The sequence below is a fragment of the Ceratotherium simum genome, chromosome 22, assembly GCF_057802395.1.
Source record: "Ceratotherium simum simum isolate JZ-2026a chromosome 22, ASM5780239v1, whole genome shotgun sequence".
NCBI lineage: Eukaryota > Metazoa > Chordata > Mammalia > Perissodactyla > Rhinocerotidae > Ceratotherium > Ceratotherium simum.
In genome coordinates, this window is record NC_141921.1 from 48,834,787 (window position 1) to 48,855,751 (window position 20,965).

Genomic DNA, 20,965 nt, shown 5'->3' on the forward strand with positions numbered 1-20,965 from the left:
CAGCCTCACACACAGCCTCTCACAGACCAGCGCCTGGGCTCAGGAGCAGGACGGAAAAGCACTAACTCTTAGGCAGCTCACGCTGAGGCCTGCCTCCTGAGGGCCACCAAGGGGACCAGGGGCTTTGATGACGACAAAGGAGGGAAGCCCGTGGGCCAGCACTCCGGCCCTCCCCTTGTCTCTAGGGGCCATGGACAGCCTGCAGCTCTCGCTCTGCAAGGATCATCTGGCCATGAGGAGGGAGACCATGTGTGGTCCAGCTCCACCAAGCCCAGGCGAGTGGACCGGACCTCGGGCCACCCAGCTGCACTGGCTGCACCTCCATGTGTGCTGAGGAAGCCCCGCCCCTCCCACCGCCCTGGGTCGGGACTGAGGGCAGGTGTGGTGCAGGTGCAGGCTTGGGCCCCTGCCCTCCAAGCAGGTTCTTCTGGTGCTAGGCCCTAGGGCTGCTGCAGCTCAGCCTGTTTACCTGCCGTATTTATGTAAAGGTATTTATGGGCACTGGACACGCCCGCTGCGCCCCAGGCGCTGGAAGGCTGCCTGGCTCCTGCTCCACCCCGGGAAGCCCTGACCCTGGACTGTGGGGCCCTGCGGGGCCTCTGGGCGTGGGCTCTGGTACTGTGTGAAACCCAGTCTTTAAGAACGGAGCAGCAGCTTCCTCGTGGTCCGTGCGTTTGCTGCTTTGTGGGGCCCCCACTGTGGCGGCCTCCTGGGCACTGGCATGAGTGTGTTTGGTTAGGAACCTCCCCTGACCAGGGAGGCCGGGCAGGCACCCGGCCCCATTCGGCCTCTGCTCTCCCTGGGGATGGGGGTGCCACACAAAGTTTGAGACTTATCCTGGCGCTCTAGAGGGGCACACAGGGGCTTCCCCAGGCAGAGGTGGACAGACCTGCAAAACAAGCTCACAGCCAGGCGCCCCAAGATGCCCCAAGATGCAGGAAGTGTGGCACCTATGTAGGAAGCTTGACCCCAAGGGGAGGAGGGCCGGCCCAAGGGCAGGGGTGGTGTGGCGGGCAGCCTGGGCACCCCCTCTACCCCCATGCCTGCCCTATCTTCAGGGCAGAAACATGGTGATGGGTGGAGAACATCACAGGGCCGGGTGGCCAGTGGAGAGGGTTGGACCCAGATTGTCACACCACACGCTTAAGGTCTGGGCTGTGGCCCCCTCTCCTCTCCCCTCCAACACCAGCCCAGCTAGATAGCCCCAAGGGCAGAGAATCTCAGAGGGCAAAACAAGGAGGGTTCTAGTAAGCCCCGTCCCCTTAAACGGATGACTAGTGAACGGCCGGTAGCAGAGGAAGCCAGACTGATCGGCCACCGTGTTCAGACTTTGAAGTAAATGTAATAAATATCCCAGCAGGAATAAGAGATGGCTGAGTGGTGATGGGATGCGGGAAGAAGCAGGCAGAGCGGGACCCGTGGTGACGACTGAGTGTGCGGATGCAGAAGTGGGAGCATCAGGGAGTGGGTGGCACGGACACAGAGGAATGATGGGTTTTCCAGCTCAGGACACTGTCCCAGGAGGCAGTGGGGGGCTGAGGGGGAGAGAAACTACAAAAGGAAGTCCACTAGAAATGGGTGAGGGAAGTCTGAACATCCATCCGATTGAAGTCCTAGAAAAAGAAGGAAAACCACTGAAATGAAGCAAACGAACAAGTTCTCAGGTCAAAACGTGGGTGATCTCAGATTGAAAGGACTCAAGTGCAAAAAAAATAAATAAATAAAAGTAAGAAAGCCATAATCTAAAAAACTTGAAGAATATCAGCAGCAAAGAGAAATTCTAAAATGCCCAGAAAAAAAGAATAGGAATCAGAGAGACATCAGACTTTACAACAGAAATGCTCAGGGCAGGAGGACAGTGATGTGCTGTTTTCGGTGTTGAAGGAAAAATCTGAAACTTGAATTTTATGTCCTACTAAACTATCACTAAAAAGCAAGGTCAACGTTCTTCTTGGGTCTCCCAGGCCCCAGTGGGTTACCACACGGAAACTTGATTTGAAAATGTGCTCAGAGGAAGTTCTCAGCAAGAAGAGAAAGAAGCCCAGGAGGGCGCCACGAGATGGTCACTGCATTCCCCACACAGCCCAGTAAGAGAATCAAATGTCCATGTTAATCAACACTGGAAACTCCGGACGGTGTCACTCGCGCGAGCGTTGGAGGCGGAGGCAGACTGTGCTCACTCGTCCCCTGTTGGTGCAGGGGACATGGTGAAGAGCTACGGCAGTGACAAGGCCATAAACCCCAGTGCAGACGGACGTGGTGACGTGGGCATGACCACGGCAGCATACTGACAGGGTGTTTAACTCCTAAACCAGCTGGAGGAAGGTTCGTCTCTCCAGTGGAAGGCAGGGAAGGAGGAAAAATAAAGCAGAAGGAGAAGAAACTAGATTAACAAATCCTAGTCCAAATGGTTACAAATGATGATCAAAACCTGGATCCCTGGACTACAGCAAACGTGATTGAACAGCTGTTAACTATAAAAGACACACCTGGAAGGACAGAAATTCAGGCATACGAAGCAAACCAAGGAAGCTGGGGTAGGAGTTTTAATATTTCAGGGTGAAAAGCATCATAAGCACTGTTTACAGATATACATCTACACATATATGCACCTAACAATAGAGGCTCAGGAAGTCATAGCAGTGGTGGATGTAACAGAAATAATCATAACTGCCGATTTGAATGTGTTCGTTACAAAATCCAATAGGTGAAGCAAAGAGACATAAGCAATGATACAATTTTAATTATCTTTAACACACATGCTATATATATATATGCCTATCTTCATAGATTATATTCATATATATACACATATTTATGTAAATAAACTTTACACTTAGCAAATGGAGAATAATGGGACATTTAACAAAACCAAAATTCCTTCTTTGTAGACTAATAAGAGAGAACAAACTCCAGCAAGATTGATGCTTTTTTTAAACATGAAGCAAGAAAAAAATGCAGAAGGCGGGAGACTTAACTACAGACACAATAGAGACTAAGACAAAAAGGAATGTTATAAACAATGATGTAACAATAACTTTGAAAACTTAGAAAAATGCGTACGTTTTTGGGAAAATATGAAATGCCAGGATTGGTGTAGGTAGAAATGAAAAACTTGGATAAACCAATAATTTAAGTAAATGCAAATAGTAACCAGAGCTCTCCACTTCCCCCTCTGCCACTGCCCCCAGTAACATCTGGGACAGATACTGGTGTAGGTGGTTGTGCCAGACTTTCAAGACACCGTGGACTCATCTAGTGTAAGTTATTCCAGAAACTTTAAGTAGAGGAAAAGCAGGTCCACTCATGCCATGAGGCCAGTATCAACTTGGTTCTAAACCAGATGTTGGGGGCAGTAAAAGAAAAGAAAATTACAGACTCATTACATGTATGCAAAAATCCTAAGTAAAATATTAGCTACTCAAATAAAAATATCTTAAAAATATTAACTCGATCCAATGGGAATTGGATTTGATTAAAATGTAAGGACAGTTTAGCATCAGAAAATGTGTCAGCGTATGTGGGTGAGAAGAGAAATCAGATGATTGTCTGATAGAAGCAGAAAGGGCATTCGATAGAGTTCAACGTGTACGTAGGATATAAATTCTTGGAAAACTGGGTACAGAAAGGAGCTTTCTTGACAATGCTTATGTGCCAAGAATCTACTGCAGGTTTAATGGAGAAACCAATGGATTCAAGTCTGTCCTAGTGAAGCCACCCCAGGGCCCTCCCTGCCACCTAACGCACCGTCTGGGGCTCTGCTCTTCCTCCTCCCGGTGTTTCTGACCTCTGTGGCCCTGACGTTATAGCCCGTGTCTCTGTTTGGCTGTCCTTCCACACCTGAACGCAAAGTCTGGGGATGGGGGCTCTGCTTGCTGCATGCTGGACCCCCGGGCAGAACCTGGAAGGGCCCAGTAGACATTGTGGGATGAATGAGTAAATTCCCTTCAGATCAAGACTCGGAAGGCGTGCGCATCGTCACTCCTCCTGGACCCTAGCAGAGCTTGGGAGGCGCCAGGCCTCCTGTCACTGAGCAGTCACATGTGACAGTTGTTTCTCACACTGTCACATGAGCAGGAGAAACAAGCGGTGGTGTGAGGGCCTGGACTGTCGCCATAGGAGGGCTGAAGGGCCACAGACCAATGAGCACGGCTAACAAGAACCCAGCAGGGTGGCCGTAAACTCACAGATCCCATAAATGTAGTACAAAGCCTATAAAAGTCACTAGTTCTTCAACACTGGCAACAACCCGCTAGAGAACAGAACACAGAGTAAGATACTGCTCAGCATGGCTACGAAACTCAGCAACATGTGGGGATTCGTCTGGCAAGAGGATGCACGAAGCCTTTGCCAGAGTGGGAGAGGACCTAAAGGTCCTGAAGATGAGGACGTCTCCTCGGCCCGTCTTCAAATGGGACGCCATCCCATGTTCAAGGAGAGGCCCAGCGACAGGGTAGACAGGTGACAGCTGGGGGGCGGTCTGGGATGTCTGACACGGATGAGGATGACGTCAGGAATGGTGACAAATAACAAAGGGCGGTGAGGAAGGGAGTGGAGGTCACAGAACCCCAACAGCCAAGGAGGGTCTGGATGGAGAAGCCGAGATCGCCCGTCCCAACACTGGTAGATGGCTTTACCCAGGGGCAAAAACTGGGGAGTCTGAGGGCTCTAAGCGAGGCGTAGGCAATGGGGACCCCCAGGTACCGCTGGGGTCCCTCCATGGACAGCCCGGGGGCGGGGCACTGGAGGTGTTGAACACAGTGCCCCTGCTGGCCACCAGGGGCCAGTAGAGGGAGGTGGGGGGTTCACCCAGAGAAAGGACAAGTTAGGGAGGTGGAAGCCCCGGAATGTTCCAGAGTGGCTGGAAGCAGTGAGCCAGGTGTGCACACAGTGGCACAGAGAGATCCTAAGACCCGTGTTGAGTGAGATGAAAAGCAAGGAGATCATATGAGCACATGCCCTTTAGGTAAATTATGTGCCCCCATAAGAAGACATCAGTTTACCAGGACGCCCATGGGTTCCAGGACATACAGCACTCTCAGGAGGATGGCATGTAGCGGGGGAAGGCTTGGCTCTGCCCTGGCTGCTCCCCCCGGACAGAGGGACAGGTGGGCTGTCCAGCTGTGTGACCGCTCACGCCTGGCCTCTGTGCTCCAGTGAACCACACACCCCTTGCACCCACCTCCCAGAGGTGAGGAAGTGGCTCCGCCCCAAGGCCCTAGCACCAGCCCCCATTCCCCCCCCGTCCTGCAGACACACGTCCCCCCAGGTACCCCAGGCTAAGAGGCCTCTGTGGGTGGGCTAGGACACCTCGGTGTCTAGTCCCACCGGACCCCACTCTGGATAGGCTTTGCTGGGGTCGGCTGGTATCCTAGGAAGCCTTCCTGTCCCCTACAAGCCCACTGACCCCAGCAATGGGCACAGGGTCTTTGGGCCTCAGTTTCCTCACCTGCAACAGGAGGGCAGTGCCGTTGGGTGGAAGGAGGGGCTGAGCTAGACAGGCCCTGCCCCGAGACCCCAGGCCTGCCCCCGGTGCTGGTGACCCCTCCCCAGCGAAGCAGGTGTGGCAGGGTCCTCCGCAGGACCCGGTTATCTGGGGGGGTGGGGCCAGGGCCAGCTGGGCACCTACACTGTGGACATCTGCCGTCCTAAGAGGGCCAGCTCAGCAAGAAGGGAGGTCAGAGCACCCCCTGGCTGGCCCTGCCATGCCTGAGGGGGTCATGACAGCTGTGCTCCTTGGGGCTGGAGCCCAGGCTGAGCAGAGGCCCCTTGGAGGGGCTCCAGCAGGCACCGTGTGGGGGAAAGACCTGGAGCACGCCCTGGCCTTCCTGTCCACACTGCCCATGGCCAGGCCTCACCGCAGCCGGGCCTGCACTTCCGGATCCTGCTTGGAAGAGTTCTCGTCCTGAGCCGGCCTGGTCTGGCCCTCCCCAGGTGGACCCGGCCACCCCCAAGAGCCCCGCCCCCGTGTAGCCCCTCCCCAGGGTCCTGGGACATCCTTTCTCCAGGCCAAACGTTCTTACTCCTGCTTATGAAGGAAAGGGCCTCAATTAAGGTTGCGCCCTCCCCCAGCTCACAAACACGAGGACATGGCCTCAGGGCTTTTCCAAACCCACTTTGCTCCATTAATAGAAAACCTACCTGGCAGAGGATGGGTGGCAGGCTGGCCTGCCCTCCCCGAGGAGCTCAGGGGTCAGCTGTGAGAACAGACAGGCCAGTTATGGGGTAGCCGGGCTTACACAAAGATGCTGCCCACTGGCTCCTGCCTGACATGCACTTACACACGCACACGTGCACACACCCCTGCCCTGGCTGCCAGCTGCCCCCCACAGCAGCCCCAGGAAGAGCAGAGAGTTAACCCAGCTCACAGGTGGGAGAAATCAAGGCGCAGCTTTCCACCTGTCCAGGCAGTGGGAGGAGCTGGACCTGATCTCCAGTGACCCAAGCTCCCAGACCACGGGTCTTCCCTGAGCCCTGTGCCGTCCCCGGATCCTGCGAAGTCCCTGCACGGCTCTGACCCAGGCCTGGCCCTTCTGGCTGCCTAAGGCTGCGGAGGTCACTTGGGCGGTCAGTGGGGAGGAGCTGCCCCGTCCTCCTGGTGCTGACCCCCTCCACCACCTGGTCCGCGGGGGCTCAGAGCAGCTCCACCCCTCACTCAGCCCCCCACCCTGGGCCCAGTCCCTCCACTCCCTCCTACAGCTGGCCCCAGGGCTGGAGAGCAGAGGGCAGGCCTCCCAAACCACCCACTTCTGGGGAGCAGCACCCCTGGCTTTCATACAGAAGCCGAGCCCCAGTGGGATCTGGGCAGATTCTCAGGAGAATTCTGGGAGTCCCCACCATGAGTACAGCACCGCCCAAGTCGAGAGGGGCACCAGGCATGGGAATTGGGAGGGCTTGTCAGGAGGTGCTTCTGGGGAGCAGGATCCATCCTGGTGCCTGGCCCAGCAGCCAGCAGCCCCTCCCACCCAGGCACACTGTCACTTTCTCCCGGGAAGCAGGACACTTCCTCAGCCCAAGTCAGCCGACCAGCTCAGAGGACAGGCCAGCCTGCCTCTCCCCACCTGCATGTCCTTGGTCCTGGGGGAGCAGATGGGATGGGTCACGGTGGGGCCCTGAGGGAGGTGGGGGCTGGGGGAACACCCCAGAGGGGTCTCCACAGGCTCTGCTGTGTCCTCGAGTTGCTAGACCCGCTGGTCAGGCTGAGCCTCACAAGGGGCTTCATGCAGATGGGTGTCAGGAGCCACCGGCCTTGCCCATGACAGGTGTGCCAGGGCCAAGGTCAAGTCTGGGGTGACCTTGTATGAGGGCCTGGACAAGCCCCCAGGACCCAGCACAGGTGACCACACATGGGGGGCCAGTCCAGGCCCACAGCACCTTGGAGATTTTGTGGGGACTCAGGTGGCCTTCACCTGGGCCCAGATTCGCTGTGGAAATCCAGGTGTTACAGACACACTTTAATGTCTCTGGAAACCTCCAAGTGACAGTTCCAGTGCTGGCACCACAGGGTCACCTCCTGCCCCTCTTCTCAGAACGTGGGGCAGCCCTGGGCACTCAAGGCCTGCTTGTCCCACACGGGGCAGGAAGGGCACGGGAGGGGGACGGCCCCACATCATCCCCACCGCTCTCAGGGCCATCCTCCTCCATCACGTCACCTCAGCACACCTGCCCTGTGTGCGCACAGGAGGGAGGGGCGGGGTGGCCAGAGCTGGAGTGGGCTGGGCTCCTCCAGGACTGGGGTCAGTCCCCGGGAGGCAAGTGTGATCTTCCTCCTTGGAAGTGTCTGGGGCCAGCGCTGCAGGCCATGGGGCCTGGGGGAGACCCAGAGCTGGGTCAGGCTCCTGGGACAAGGACACCATACTCCTCGGAGCTGGACGCGGCCACTGCTGGAGTATGAATTGAAGCTGCTGCCGCCGCAGCCTGGCCTCCCAAAGTGCACGCCCTGGCTACACATCCGTCTCCACCCGCAGGCGCTCCATCCTGCGCACGTTGCCCTCCACGGCCACGCGGCTGGTGATGCACCGGGCAAAGTCCTCGGGGAACCAGCCTGTCTCTCCATCCCGCAGCCTCTCACCGTAGAACCATCCTGAACCCAGATGCGGGGCAGGTGAAGGCAGGGTCCTGGGCACCAGGGGGGGGCCCCTATGTTGGCACCCCCAGCCCTCTGAGCTGCTGTTCCAGAAGACGCCGGGGCCAGGCATCTCTTTTTTTTTTTGTGAGGAAGATCGGCCCTGACATAACATCTGCCAATCCTCCTCTTTTTGCTGAGGAAGACTGGCCCTGGGCTAACATCCACACCCACCTTCCTCTACTTTACATGGGATGCCACCACAGCATGGCCTGACAAATGGTGCGTCGGTGCGCGCCCGGGATCCGAACCTGCGAACCCCAGGCCGCCACAGCGGAGCACACGCACTCAACTGCTTGCGCCACTGGGCCGGCCCCCAGGCATCTCTTAGAGCTGACCACCACCCCCTCCCGCCAAGGGGGCTTTGCTCAAGGCCACACAGGCACCTGGTCTTCTGTCAGGTGCTCGGGCTGGAGACTGGCATTGGGGGTTGAGCTGGCCCCAGCCAGCTTTGCCCGCCCAGTGCAAACCTGAGCGAGGGCCTTGGGAGCAGCAGAGCCACCCTCCTCCCACTTAGGACACAATGACAAGGAACCCACTTTTGATCCTGCGACTCGTCCTCGAGGGAAGGTGCTGCAGGGGGCCTTGGAATGAGGCCCACCACGAGCAGTGCAGTAACTGCTTCCGGGGGCCTGGGCTCGGGGTCAGCCATCCATGCCAGTGCACTCCGGACCCTCGCCAGGGCCCCCAGACTCTCACTCAGCGCCAGCCTGCCCCGGCCCCACTGCCCATCCCATGCCCGCCCCAGTGCCCGCCGCCAGGGCTCACCATCCTCCTGCTCCAGGATCAGGACCACATCTGCCTGCTGCAGCGTGATCTCATCCACCTGCTTAGCCAAGTAGGCCTTGGTGATCTCCACCTGGAGCAGGTCTGGGGGGAGGGGACAGGCGTTAGTGACGGGGGTGTCCCAGGAGGGGTGGGCTCAGAGTTCTGCAGCCCCAAGTCGGGCAGGGCTCCACCTCCCTACACATCCCGTGGCCTAGTATTGGTGCGGCCTGAGGGGCCCCCCAGATGTCCCAGCACATGGACACGTGGCAGCTTCCTTCCAGCTAAAGGGGAGCCCCTCCAGAGGCCGCAGGACAGGCTGCTCCTGCTTTCAGGGCAAAGTGCCCAGCACTGGCAGATGGCACTCCCACCTTCTAACAGGGCCAGGGCAGGGCCGGAGCCTGGTGACAGATGTACGGGCCAGCCTGCTCCAGCCTGTGGCCTCAGTCTCCCCCAGTTGCTGGGCACGGGGTACTGTTCCCTCCCCAGTGCAGGGAGGGCAAGGCCCTGAGACAGAGCTGGGTCTGTGTGCACAGAGGGACACGCACGTACCCGGGGTGGGGGCCCCTCACCAAGGCGGGTCACCCTGGGGGCAGACTGAGGGGTGGACAGAGGGCTGCACGGTAGCTCTCCTCTCCAGGCCAACCCCCTTCCCCAGGGCCGGGAGCCCTGCTCTGCGCAGGGCTAATGCTCACCTCCTTTGTTGGTGGGGCCCTGCCCCTGCCGCTCTCTGTGCGTGAGTGCCGTGATCCACCGGGCCCGGTCACTCCTGGGGGCCAGAGAGAGCGTGAGCCAGGCCCTGAGGCCGAGCCCGCCAGCCTGGTGACCTTGGGCTTCATGCACACCACCCCCAGTGTGGCACTGTGGGAAGATGGGGGGTCCCTGAGCGTCCCCCCACAGCCCTGGAGCTGGGACAGGCAGTGGCGATGAAGGCACTGCCTGACCAGGAGTCGTAAGTGGGCAGCCGCCCTGGGCCTCCCCTCACCCCCCACGCTGGGGGCCAAGGTGTGGGAAGTCACAGAACGAGTCAGCTGAGCCCGAGTGACACCTGTCCAGTGTCCTAGCTGGGCGACAGCTGCACCCCCAGAACCCAGGCTGCCCTGTGTCCCGACACTGGGCCCTGAGCCCCCTGCCTCTTGTCAGTTTGCTATTTGACACACAGGCCTTGGCTTCTCATCTGGAAACAGGGCCTTGCTGGAGGGAGCAGGGAGACTGAGCCCCTTGTTCCCCCTCCCTCATCCGCTGGGCCCCTCAGTGCCAGCATCTTTCTGTGTGCTGCCCTCCCTACACTGTTCTGACCTAACCCCCCACTGCCCCATCCTGTGCTCCAGCCCCGCTGTCGTGGCTGCTCCCTAGCAGAGGCCTCCTACCCTCAGGCCCTTTGCATGGCTGTACTGCTCCCTGGGTCGCCTTGCTGATGAGACCTTCATCACCCACCCCCAACTGGCGCCGCCTTCTCTGTCTTATTTTCCTCTTTAGTCCTCCCCCTTCTGACACACGGGACAGTTCAGCTGCTCATTTTGTGGCTGGTGAGCTCCCCCCCGAGGAATGTGAGCTCCGTGAGGCCAAGGCTGTTCCTGGCAACCGCCACAGTTCCCAGCACGCAGTAGGTGCTCAGGACCATCAGTGGCACGAATCCCGCCCCTCCCCCGGGAGCCCCCGTCGTACGCGGAGTCCGAGGACAGCAGGATCTTCTCTTGGCGGCCCTCACTGTTGTGCAGCAGGGTCACCTGGAAGAGGTGGGGCACGGAGGAGCTGCGGTTGCCTCCCCCAGGCAGAGAGGGCTCCGAGGGCTCCATCTTCTGGACCTGGATGTGGTCTACCTGCGCGTAGTCCTGGACCACAAAGCTGTCCTCACTGTGGGGAAACGGGGGGTCAGCCGGAGGCTGCAGCAGGTCTGTGGGTGGCCTGAGTTCTCCCCCGCTCATCTGGCTCCCCGCAGAGCTGGGGGCCCAGCAGCCAGGACGACGTTCCTGAGAGCCGCCCCCGCGAGCCTGGAGAACAGGGGCCGCGAGCTTTCAGGTCCTGGTGGCCTGGGGGGCAGACCTGGGTCTGCAGGCGGAAGCCAGAGCCAGCACGGCCGCGTCAGGTCACGTGTGTGGCACTGCATGCCCACGGGAAGATGCACGCATGTCCTCGCGTAGGGGGACCGAGGCCACTGCTGTGGGCAGGCCAGGCTAGGATGGGGCCCTGCTGTGCACCCCCAGTGCTGACGTCAGAGGAAGCTCAGGGCTGGCTCCCAGCCCACCTGCCCAGCCCCCAGCCCACCTGCCCAGCCCTGAGGCCGTGGCTGCTACCCACTCCCCAGGGCGAGCCGCGCAGCCCAGCATGCATAGGCGGGCCCACCTCTTCTTCTTGGTGACCACCAGGACGTCGTTGAAGAGGAACAGGTAGCAGGTCGGCCGGCTGGCGAGTTTCCGGAAAAGCCCAGTCTCCTCCACCAGGAAGAGCTCCCCGCGCTTCAGCAGCCAGCGGGAGGCCGAGATCAGCGGGAGGGACTGGGGGGGACAGAGCCGGAGAGATGAACCATTCCCGAGGGGGATGTGCAGCCGCTGGGTGGGCACCTATCCCTGCCTCTGAGAACCGGGTGACTGGCTGTCCCCGGGGCTGGACCAAGGAAGGGAGCTGTGCGTCCCAGCCTCAAACAAAGGGTCATTCAGTCGGCCAACAGGCACTCATGGGGCGGCTGCTCTGCACCAGGCCCCAGGCCCAGATCCTGCCCAGCAACCCAGGGCGGCCTACCCTGCCTCAGACCAGGCCCAGGGGCTCGCTCGGCACCCACGGAGTGCTCCCCCAGAGCCAGGGAGCGAAGGCGGCCCTGGGGAAGCCTCCATACGTACCTCCCACCCAGTGGGGGAGCTGACAGCATCTATGCACACAGACTGTGTGAGGGGCCGGGGGCCTTTCCTGCAGATGGAGCACTCGCCCCACTGCAGCCTGGAGAGCAGGCCAGGCTACAGCAGTGACAGGTGAAGGACAGGTGGGCAGGACGCGCCCAGCCCCCGCCACACTGAGTCCTACATCACCACGGCCAGTGCTCACACCTGGCACGAGGCTGGCGCTCAGACCCAGCCTCCCTCCCACACAGCTGCTGCTTGGGCACGTTAAGCTGGAACAGGAAGAGGGCAGGCAGCGCAGGCCTGGCTGGGGAGGGAGCGAGGTGGCCTGCCCACCAGCCTCTGATCCCCAGACATGCCCCACCCCACACCTGCTGGGACTCTGAACCCGGCACCCTCCTAGCTCCGGGCCATCACCACTGCTCCCCGACCTGGGTCGCCTGCTCTCCTGCCCTGGCGCCAGGACCAGTTTTGAGATGTCACTGAGGTGAGGGCCCTGCTCAGAGGTCAGCCAGGCCTGAAATCGGGTTCTTGCTCTGACCTCCGAGTGGCCTGGGGCATGGCGAGGTGGGGGGCCCGGGTCCACTGTCGGGGACAGCTGCTGGGCCAGCCACTGGACAACACTAGGAGGGGCCGGTGGGGGCAGAGGTCTGAGCCCTGTCTGCTTGGGAGGGGGTGTGGGCTGCCAGGCCCCCTCCCCAGAATGGATGGACTCGTCTTGGCCTCACAGGGAAGCCTGAGCTGGTGCTGAGGTCACCCCTTTCCCTGTTCTCAGCCTGGTGGAAGGGGCCCTGGCCCAGGGTGAGGCCTCTGACCGGCCTGCCGCTGCCTGCTCCCCTCACAAGGCTACCTGGGGCTGGTCTGCCCTCTGCCCATGCAGCTCTGGGTGGGGGCGAGAGGCCCTCCCACCCATCCAGCCTCAGGCAGGAGGGCTGTGGCCAAGGCGGGGGTGTCACAAGGGACACTCCCAGAGGGGGAAACTGAGGCCTGGAGAGGTCGAGGCAGAGACCTGGGGCCTCACCACGGTGGGCTCCCCCAGAGGCCTCTCTCCAGCCCTCACAAGGGAGCAGTGAGCCCTGACCTCACACAGCTGGGCAGGGAGTGGTCTGAGTGCCCGGACTGCCCACCTTGACCTTGCCGAAGTCCAGCTGGGTGTGCAGCGTGTACATCTGCTCCGTGCGCTCCATCTTGTGAGCCCCTTCGTTGCACTGCTTCACCAGCTGCAAAGTGTGTGCCAGGTGTGTGCCAGGTGAGCACACAAGCGCAGGCTGGGCTGTGGGCCGCAGTCCGGCCCCTGCGTGTGCCCAGCACCCCACTGGCCCAGTCCACTCTAGCTGCCCGTGGTGCCTGCCCTCCTGGCTATGTTGGTCCCTGCCCTGCTATGGGCTCACCAATTGTGTCCGAGCTCCACCCTCTCTGGGCCTCAGTTTCCCCACTGGTACTGGGAAAAGCTTGAGATGGACAATCTGGAAACCCTCCCTGCCCTGCCCTCAGGGTCTCTGGCATCCAGGGAGGGGGACGTCGGGGGGCAGACCCCGGGGCTGGGCTGGGTCCTGTCTCACCTTGCTAATGGCCTTCAGTGCGCGGCTGGCAGCCTTGTACCTCTCGGGGTGGCCCTGGGTCTTGAGGCAGAGTGTCTGCAGAGAAGACACCAGATGTGAGAAGGTGCCAAGTACCCTCCCGCGCCCCAGCCTCAGGGGCCTGCATGGGGCAGGGGCTCCCCTACTAACACCAGACCCCAGCGGGGGCTGCAGGGGAGTCAACAGCCAGCCCCCAAAGGCTGACCTCTGCCAGGCCAGGCTGGTCATGTAGGAACCTGGAGCGGGCGCTTCCCCCCAGGACCCCACCCCTCCAGTCCTTGGCCATCTCAGCCCAGCCTGGGGAGGCCCCCGAAACCTCTCTTTCTACACTTCCCAGAGGGAAGGGTCTGGCGTCCCATCTGGCTTAGACAGCTGACCCACTGAGCACGGGCCACATGCTGCCTCTGGGAGCTTACCTGCACGTATGTGCATGTGCATGTGTATGCACTGTGCATGTCTGTGTGTGCACGTGTGTATGTGTGCATGTGTGTGTACCTTTCACCCATGTGCCCCTCTGCCATGAGCCGGCATCTCAGAGACAGGAGCCACTCCAGGGAGCAGCCCAGGACTGACGCTTGGCAGGGGTCTAGGCAACACCAGATCAGACTCATTGATGAGAATGAACCACGTGAACCATTAAGTGAGTGGAGGAAAATCCACGAAGTGCTGAACAGCTCCCGCCAGAGAGCTCTGCGGGCGACGGTGACAGTTGTCGTGGCCACTAAAGACTTCGTATAATTGTCCTCACAACTGTCACGTAACACAGGCCAAGCGTCGGGGAGAAAGTCAAGAGGGAGCAACGCCTGACCGAAGGTGGGGCCCCGGGCAGCTCAGGTCCCTCGGCAGGCCGGCCTCCTTCCCCCTGGCCGGGGTCTGGGCCATGTACTCACGTCCGTCAGGAGGGGCAGCCGAGTCACCCTCTGCATGGGCAGGATCAGGAAGGAGATCATAGGCAGGCCCCCGCACGTGGGCCGCCTCTCGATCTCCCTCAGGACCTCACGGAAGGCGGCATTGCTGCTTCTGCAACAGAGAACAGGGCTTCCCCTCAGCTGCAGGGGGAGGTGCTGCCGGCCCACACAGAAATCAGGCGGGACCTGCAGAAGACAGGCTGCGAGCAGGAATGTGCTCCAAAACCAAGGTGCCGGATTATTCCAAGCCCAGACCCTCCTGGGGCCCCGAGGCCCCACTCACGTCAGTTTCTGCAGAGCGCGCTGCTGGTAGACCTCGTTGGAGCAGTAGGCGACGTAGGGGTGGAAGTGTTTCTCGGCGTGCTCCTCCAGGATGTCACTGATGTCCTCCACACACACCTGTGCCTTGTGCCGCCGCTCCAGGTCCTCGAAGAAACTGCGGGGGGTGAGGACCAGGCCCTGGTTGTCCACTGCCACACATCACATGCATGCATGCACACACATGCCATCACGTACACACATATGCCATCGCATACACACATGGCATTACACACATGCACACATGTGACACCATGTACACACACGCACAACGTGCCATCACATGTACGCATGCGCACACACATCACACACCATCACGTGTCATCACGTACACACATGCACACACGTGCCACCACACACACATCATGTACACACGCACACACGTACCACCACACACATGCACACACATGACATCACGTACACGCATGCACACACATGCACACGAGGCAGGAACCCAGCTAAGCTCCCAGAGCCAGCACAGCAGGCTTGTGGTGGATCGAATGCCCAGGCTGGCGGGACTTGGGCCAGTGCTCCTGACAGAGGGCTGTAAGCCATGGTCCTCCTAGGAAAACCCCAGGACAGATCAGCTCCTTAAACCTGAAATAACAGGGTAAATACCCATGGCCAAAGCCATGGCCACTTCCCACTAGCTTCTGGCAGATTCTAGCAGTATCGTGGGATGTGGACAGGCAGGATGGAGAATTTGTCACTCTGACTTGATTCCCTGGGACTTGGGTCAGAGCTGCCAGGATCTCACGCATGGCTGGGGCAGGGTCGAGGGACGGGGCGGGAGCTCTGGGCAGACTCTCTGGAGGAGACTACCAACCCCCTGATTCCTGCTGGGATCTCCTCCTGAGGCTCCTCTGTAACCCAGGCCTCAGGCAGGGAGATGAGCATGAAGTGCTGGCCCAGTGTCGCCGGGGCTCTGCCCCACAGGCAGCCATTGCCGCCGTAGCTGGGCCTGGCTGGACCCATGTCAGGTTGCCTGTGTGCAAGTCCGGGGCTGGAGCCTCCAGTGCATCCTACATAGCTGGAAAGTGCTGGACCCCGAGGCCCCATCACTTCTCCAGGCCCTGGCCATGGCAGCCAGGAGGCCCTCCCACCCCAAGAGCTCTACCCTACAGAAGTCCCTTCCCCTGTGGCCCTCCCCCCAGTGCCGGGCTCCTCAGCCGAACCCCAGGCTGGAGGCTGCGTTGGACGGCAGCGTTTCTCCCAAGTCCACCTCTTTCAAAGCCCTCCTGAGCAGGGCTCCTGGGGCGGCCCCATCTGGGAGATAAGACAGATGGCTGATGGACAGAGAGCAGAGTCCCTGAGCGCAGACCTGCCCCCACGCGGGGAACGTCAGGTGGCCCACACGCCTCCTTGGGGAGTGACCAGGCTGAGGGTGGCCCTTACTATTCACCTGCCCAGGCAGGGGAAGCAGGGCGGGATGGGGAGGAGGTCCCAGGTCCTCAATTCCGAGGGACCGAGGGGGCGGCCGTCAGCCCCACCCAGGACCTGTGGCAGGCCCACCACCTGGGAGGAGGACAGTCAACCCCACCAATCTGCAGGCCCTGCCCCTTTGCAAGAGGGGCCTCACCCCGGTTATCCTTGGCAGAGACGGTGAGGGTCTCAGGGAAGGGGGTTGAGGTCTCAGCTTGCAGGTGGGCAGGGGGCCCTCAGGCCCCACTCACTGGCCCCAGGCCTGACCCTCCACCCACAGGGGGTGGGTTCCTGTAAGTGGAACATTCTGAGAGACACCGCTCTTGGGCAGCTCCAGCAGATGGGGACGGCATGTCAGGAAGGGATGGGGTCCCCCTCCTGCACCAGGAGGGAGTGGGAGGCCCTGGCGGCCCAGACGCAGGGCCGCACATGTGTGTGCATAGGCAGGCAGGCCGGTCAGTGCCTCCCATGGGCCACTCAGAGGGCTTCTGAGAAAGCTCTGGGAGAGCCGGCCCTCAGCTGCTGACCCAAAATAGCCAATTTCTGGGGAGGCCACTGTGAAGGGCTGGGATCTGCTGGGGCCCAGCTCGGGGTGGTGGGGGGACAGTGATGGCCAGCCTGGGGTCCTGCGGAGGTCAGAAGCAAACAAACGATAGCAGGTTCCAGGCCCTCAGCCCCACCACGCTTGGGGGACAGGGAGCAAGAGGTCAGAGCTGGGCGGAGGGGCAGCCGCTCTCCCAGGTCCCCACCAAGTCAGGGGCTCTGAGTTTCCCAGGTGGTCACTGGAGCTCTGCAGGAAGTCCCACCTCCAGGCACAAGATAGTCCCCCCGCTCCCCCTCGTGGTCCTGACACTTCCACGGAGGCCACAGGCAGCAGACTCAGGGTGGGGCACTGAGCCACCGACCACCTCACCCACCCCACCCCTGCAAGGGGGGCCCATGGGGCCTGCCCCGTCGGGTTACAGACGACACTGAGGCTCAGAGAGCTGCCAGAGGATGTTGTGGAGTCTCCTGGGGTCTCCCAGGGTACAGCGTAGTGCAGGGCTGAACCCACAGAGGTGCCACCTGGACCTCACCCTCCCAGGGAGTAAACACACACGCCTCCTGCCACACACATGCACACGTGCACTCACACACATACAGGCACATACACATACAGGCACATGCACACACAGGCCCATGCAGGCCTGAAGCTGCATGCCCGGCCCCTCCTCCACCTCCCAGCCCTGCAACCAGAGCCCAGGGCTGGGCACCAGACACCGCTGGGCGGAACATGACCCAGGGCTGCAACCCAAGGCTTCCTCTCGCCCTCTCTGCCCTGTGAGCACCTCACGCCTTGTCCTCTGGCCCTCTGTGCAGGGGGTCGTGGTGGGAACGTGCCTGTCAGCGGGCAGGGCCATGCCCTGTGTGAGGCGCTCCACCTCTCAAACATCCGGGGGACAGGGTGCTGGGGGGGGTGACATCCGTGCTCTGCTGTCCCCAGGGCCGGCTCTCGGTGGCCTCAGGGCCTGTGGAGGCTCTCACTCCCTCCCAGCCAGCGGCTGCTCCAAAGCTCCATCCACACACACAGGCCAGAGGTGGTCCAGAGCCTTGGCCTTCCCTCCCTCCCGAGAGCCTGCCGCCAGGCACGCGCATGGCTGGGCCTCACTTCTGACTGGCGCTCAGGACATCCAGAATGTTGGAGAAGAGGTGGTGGTGCTCCATCTGGGTCATGGTCGCCCGCAGCTCTCTGGACTGCAGGAACTCGGCCACCAGGATGCCCAGGCTGTGCTGGTAGGAGAACTCAGACGTGAGGATCTCGAAGATGGCCTGGGAGGGAGGAGAGGATCAGGCGTGGCCACGCCCACCAGGGCCCTGCCCTCCACCCGCCCCTGCACAGGGATGGGGTTTTTTTGATGAATGCTCAGGCCACGGGGATTAGATCTGTGTGCAAGGGCAGGCTGGACACAGGCCCCCTGGACAGTCCCCTGGAAGGGTTGTCAAGACAGCCTCGGGGCCGTGAGCCCAACTACCTGGTTTGTGCTCTGGCTCAGCCACTTAAGAGCTGTGACGCTGGGCAAAGACTCCCACCCTCATCAGAGAAGTGGCCCCCCACCACGCCCCCACCCCGCCGAGGGCGTCAGCCATCATCCCGGTGCCTGGCTCAGGAGGCGGCCAATGTGTGGGCAGACGGGCGATGTCACCATGGCTGTTGTAACCCCAGGTGTGTTGTGTCACCTGCCCGGCCCCTCACCTCCTGCCTCTTGCGCTCCTCTGCTGGCAGCTGGTCCAGGATGCCCGACTCCACCACCTGAGGAGGACAGAGGCCCGGGAGCCACGGGCTGCACATCCTGGAAGCCCATCCTCCCCCACCAGACTAGAGCCAACGTGGACGGCAGGGAGGCTTGGAGGTGGGAGCCAGGCTGGCCCGACAGAGCCGCCTCTTGTGGGACACCTGGGGCCGCCCTTGCATGGGGAAACCTCCCCTGGACAGGCCACCCCTTGAAGAGCCCTGGGGCAGCTGAGGGAGAGGATGGGTGACTAGAGGGAAAGGCCGGCAGGCACTCGAGGGTGGGGAGGGGGCCCTGATCCACAGAGAGCTGCCTGGGGGCGTGGAGAGGCACAGAGCCACCAGGAAAGCTGAGGGGCGTGCCGGGCCGGGTTACTCAGCGCCCTGCCCGGGAGGTACTGGGTGACACCAGCCCAGCGTGGTGCACCGGCCCAGCTCTCCACCCCCTCGGGCCCTTTGGCAGTGCCCCAGGCTGCCCTGGCTGGAGAGTGGCTCTCAGCCACAGCATGCCCACCACATCCCTGCAGAGCCCACCAGGACAGGCCCGCTGCCTGGGGGTGCCTCCTTGGCAGGACCCGGGCCCCCAATTCCTGCCCTCCTCCTCACTGGGCTGGGCAGAGGTCGTCACCAGTGCCCAGGGCCGGGGCTAAACCCCATGCCTGTTTCTCCAGCCAGGGACTTGGCCGAGATACCCCAGCTCTGGTGGCCAGGACCAGAATCTCCGGCAGTGCTTCAAGGGTGCAGTGTCGTGGACACCACCCCAGACCCGGGAAGTCATGCACACCCAGCTCCCAGCACACAGCTGGCACCCAGCAGGCGGGAATTAACATGCATTTCTAGACCTTTCCATCAGCCTGCCCTCACCCCCATACTGTCCCCTCCCTGGCTGGGGGTCCCATGTCTTGCAGTGTCGTGGAGTGTGGCGGGCGGGCACAGTGCCGAGGCCCCTCTCGTCGTCCATGGGGGTGCAAACAAGGAGCCCGACTGTGCTCAGACAGAGGAATGGCACCCACACCCTCCTGCTGCCCACCACGCCCACGGCCTGCAGCTCTGGCCCTCGCCTCTCAGGGGATGGGGCACGAATCCGTCTGCCCTGTGACCAGCTGTGCCCTCCTGGCGTAGTGACAGCCGCCTCCCCCTGCACTTGCTCCGAGCACAGGGGCCTCATCCCAGCTGTGCTCTCCACCGAGCCCCCCACAGCCCCACGGGGCAGGAACCAGCCCCATGTTCAGACGTGGCAAGCGAGGGGGTGGCTGGGCGGTGGCACAGGGCTCAGTGTCACAGCCAATGCCTGGCCCTGGCCCCCAGTCCTGCGCCCACTCCCCTCCCCTCCCGCCGCCTCACGAGGACCCTCCCAGACCTTCCCTGGGGGCAGGGCCCTGGGAAGGGGGTCCCTTGTGCCCACAGTCTGAGCAGGAAGCAGAGGGCACAGGGCTGCCCCGTGGGATGCCCACCACATGTGCACTGATGGCCCAGGCCCCTGACTGCCCTCTCCCTCCAGTGACCACCCCCAAGGTGTCCCACAGGGCAGGGCAGCTCTGAGGACACCAGGAAGGAGACCCCCGCTCCAGGCTGGGCACAGACGGGGCGCTTCTGAAAAGCTCCCCTCCTCACCGGGAGGACACGGGCCAGCTGTGCCCACAGGCTCGGGGAAGAGCCTCACCCACCATCCTGGCCTTACCTCGGGGAGCTGGCTCCAGGTGACCTGGGGGGGCCGGTAGCTCTTGACCACGATGGGGACGTCCACCTTTTGGGCTCCCTCGGGGCTGGAGGGCTCATCATCTGACTCTTGGCTGGTAGTCAGGCCCCGCTCCCGGATCTCCTGGTAGAACCGGGGGTCTGGGGAAAATGGGCGAATCACCTGTGGGCCTGGGGGCTCTAAGCAGGCCTGGCCCCCCAACGAACACATAGGCCAAGCCCTCCCAAGGGGCCTCTGGAGGCTCTGAGAGCTTCAGGTTGTGCAGGGCCCCTGGAGCAGGCTCCCCCCAGGTGGGCTAGCTCCCATGGCTGTGCTGGCCAAGCTGAGGACAGGGCTGGTGTCCCAGTGTGGAACATGGCACCTTCAGACCCGGGTGAGCCGACAAATCAGAGCTCCGCAGGGGCTGCCGAGCCGGCCTGGGGGAGGGGGCTTTGGGTGGTGCTGTCCCCAGGCTGGGTGGAGGGCGCTGAATGCTGGGTCTCAAGAGCCCTCTCACTGGAGGCGCGATTTCCCGCTCTAGCTCTGCAGCAGCCAAGCATGCAGCAGGCCCACTGGCCGGGCTGGTGCATGGCTCCTGGCGGCTCTGAGCCCTTGAAGCATCTTCTCCCTCTCTCCCTCTCCCCTCAACATCTCACTCGCAGGCCTGGGGCATCACTGCGGCTCTTCTGGGAAAGGAGGCCCAGATCCTGATACCTCGTCACTCCCAGTGGGGGTCCACAGAGGTCTGGGGGCTGCCAGGGAAGGAGGGCCCTTCCTGGCTGGGGCCCCTGCATCCTCAGAACCCCGGGCCGGCACCAAGGCCCCCGCCCCTCACACCCACTGGGCACTCCATCCTGGCTGTGCGGGCACCTACCCCTCAACCTCCCCCATGGGGTCCCATTGGCACCCCACTCCACAGCAGGCTGAATGCACTGCTCTGGGCCCTTCCAAAGCCCAGCCATCACCCACGCCCTCCTGAGCCCCCAACACTGGGCTCCCTGCTGACCAAGAAGGTTCCAGGCAGAGCACACAGCACATGCATCTGCACCCGAGACCGGTGCCT

The 20,965-nt window shown here is 61.7% G+C and overlaps 2 protein-coding genes across 5 annotated transcripts in view; one reads left to right on the forward strand and one right to left on the reverse strand.

Moving 5' to 3' along the window:
* The window catches only part of MEGF6 (multiple EGF like domains 6), a 112,418-nt gene extending 106,432 nt beyond the window's left edge, over positions 1-5,986 (forward strand). For both annotated transcript variants that reach the window (XM_087446946.1, XM_087446954.1), the window contains one exon: positions 1-5,986. In XM_087446946.1, the coding sequence (XP_087303072.1) occupies positions 1-65 (65 nt within the window). In that variant the 3' untranslated portion in view covers positions 66-5,986.
* The window catches only part of ARHGEF16 (Rho guanine nucleotide exchange factor 16), a 26,346-nt gene continuing 11,349 nt past the window's right edge, over positions 5,969-20,965 (reverse strand). For all 3 annotated transcript variants that reach the window (XM_004425510.3, XM_014783813.2, XM_087446961.1), the window contains 12 exons: positions 19,906-20,063; positions 18,189-18,245; positions 17,604-17,764; positions 14,499-14,651; positions 14,198-14,327; positions 13,290-13,364; positions 12,855-12,947; positions 11,237-11,388; positions 10,559-10,747; positions 9,586-9,659; positions 8,894-8,995; positions 5,969-8,083 (listed from right to left, as the gene is read on the reverse strand). In XM_004425510.3, coding sequence (XP_004425567.2) covers positions 7,944-8,083; positions 8,894-8,995; positions 9,586-9,659; positions 10,559-10,747; positions 11,237-11,388; positions 12,855-12,947; positions 13,290-13,364; positions 14,198-14,327; positions 14,499-14,651; positions 17,604-17,764; positions 18,189-18,245; positions 19,906-20,063 — 1,484 coding nt within the window. In that variant the 3' untranslated portion in view covers positions 5,969-7,943. The remainder of the gene's footprint in view (positions 8,084-8,893; positions 8,996-9,585; positions 9,660-10,558; positions 10,748-11,236; positions 11,389-12,854; positions 12,948-13,289; positions 13,365-14,197; positions 14,328-14,498; positions 14,652-17,603; positions 17,765-18,188; positions 18,246-19,905; positions 20,064-20,965) is intronic.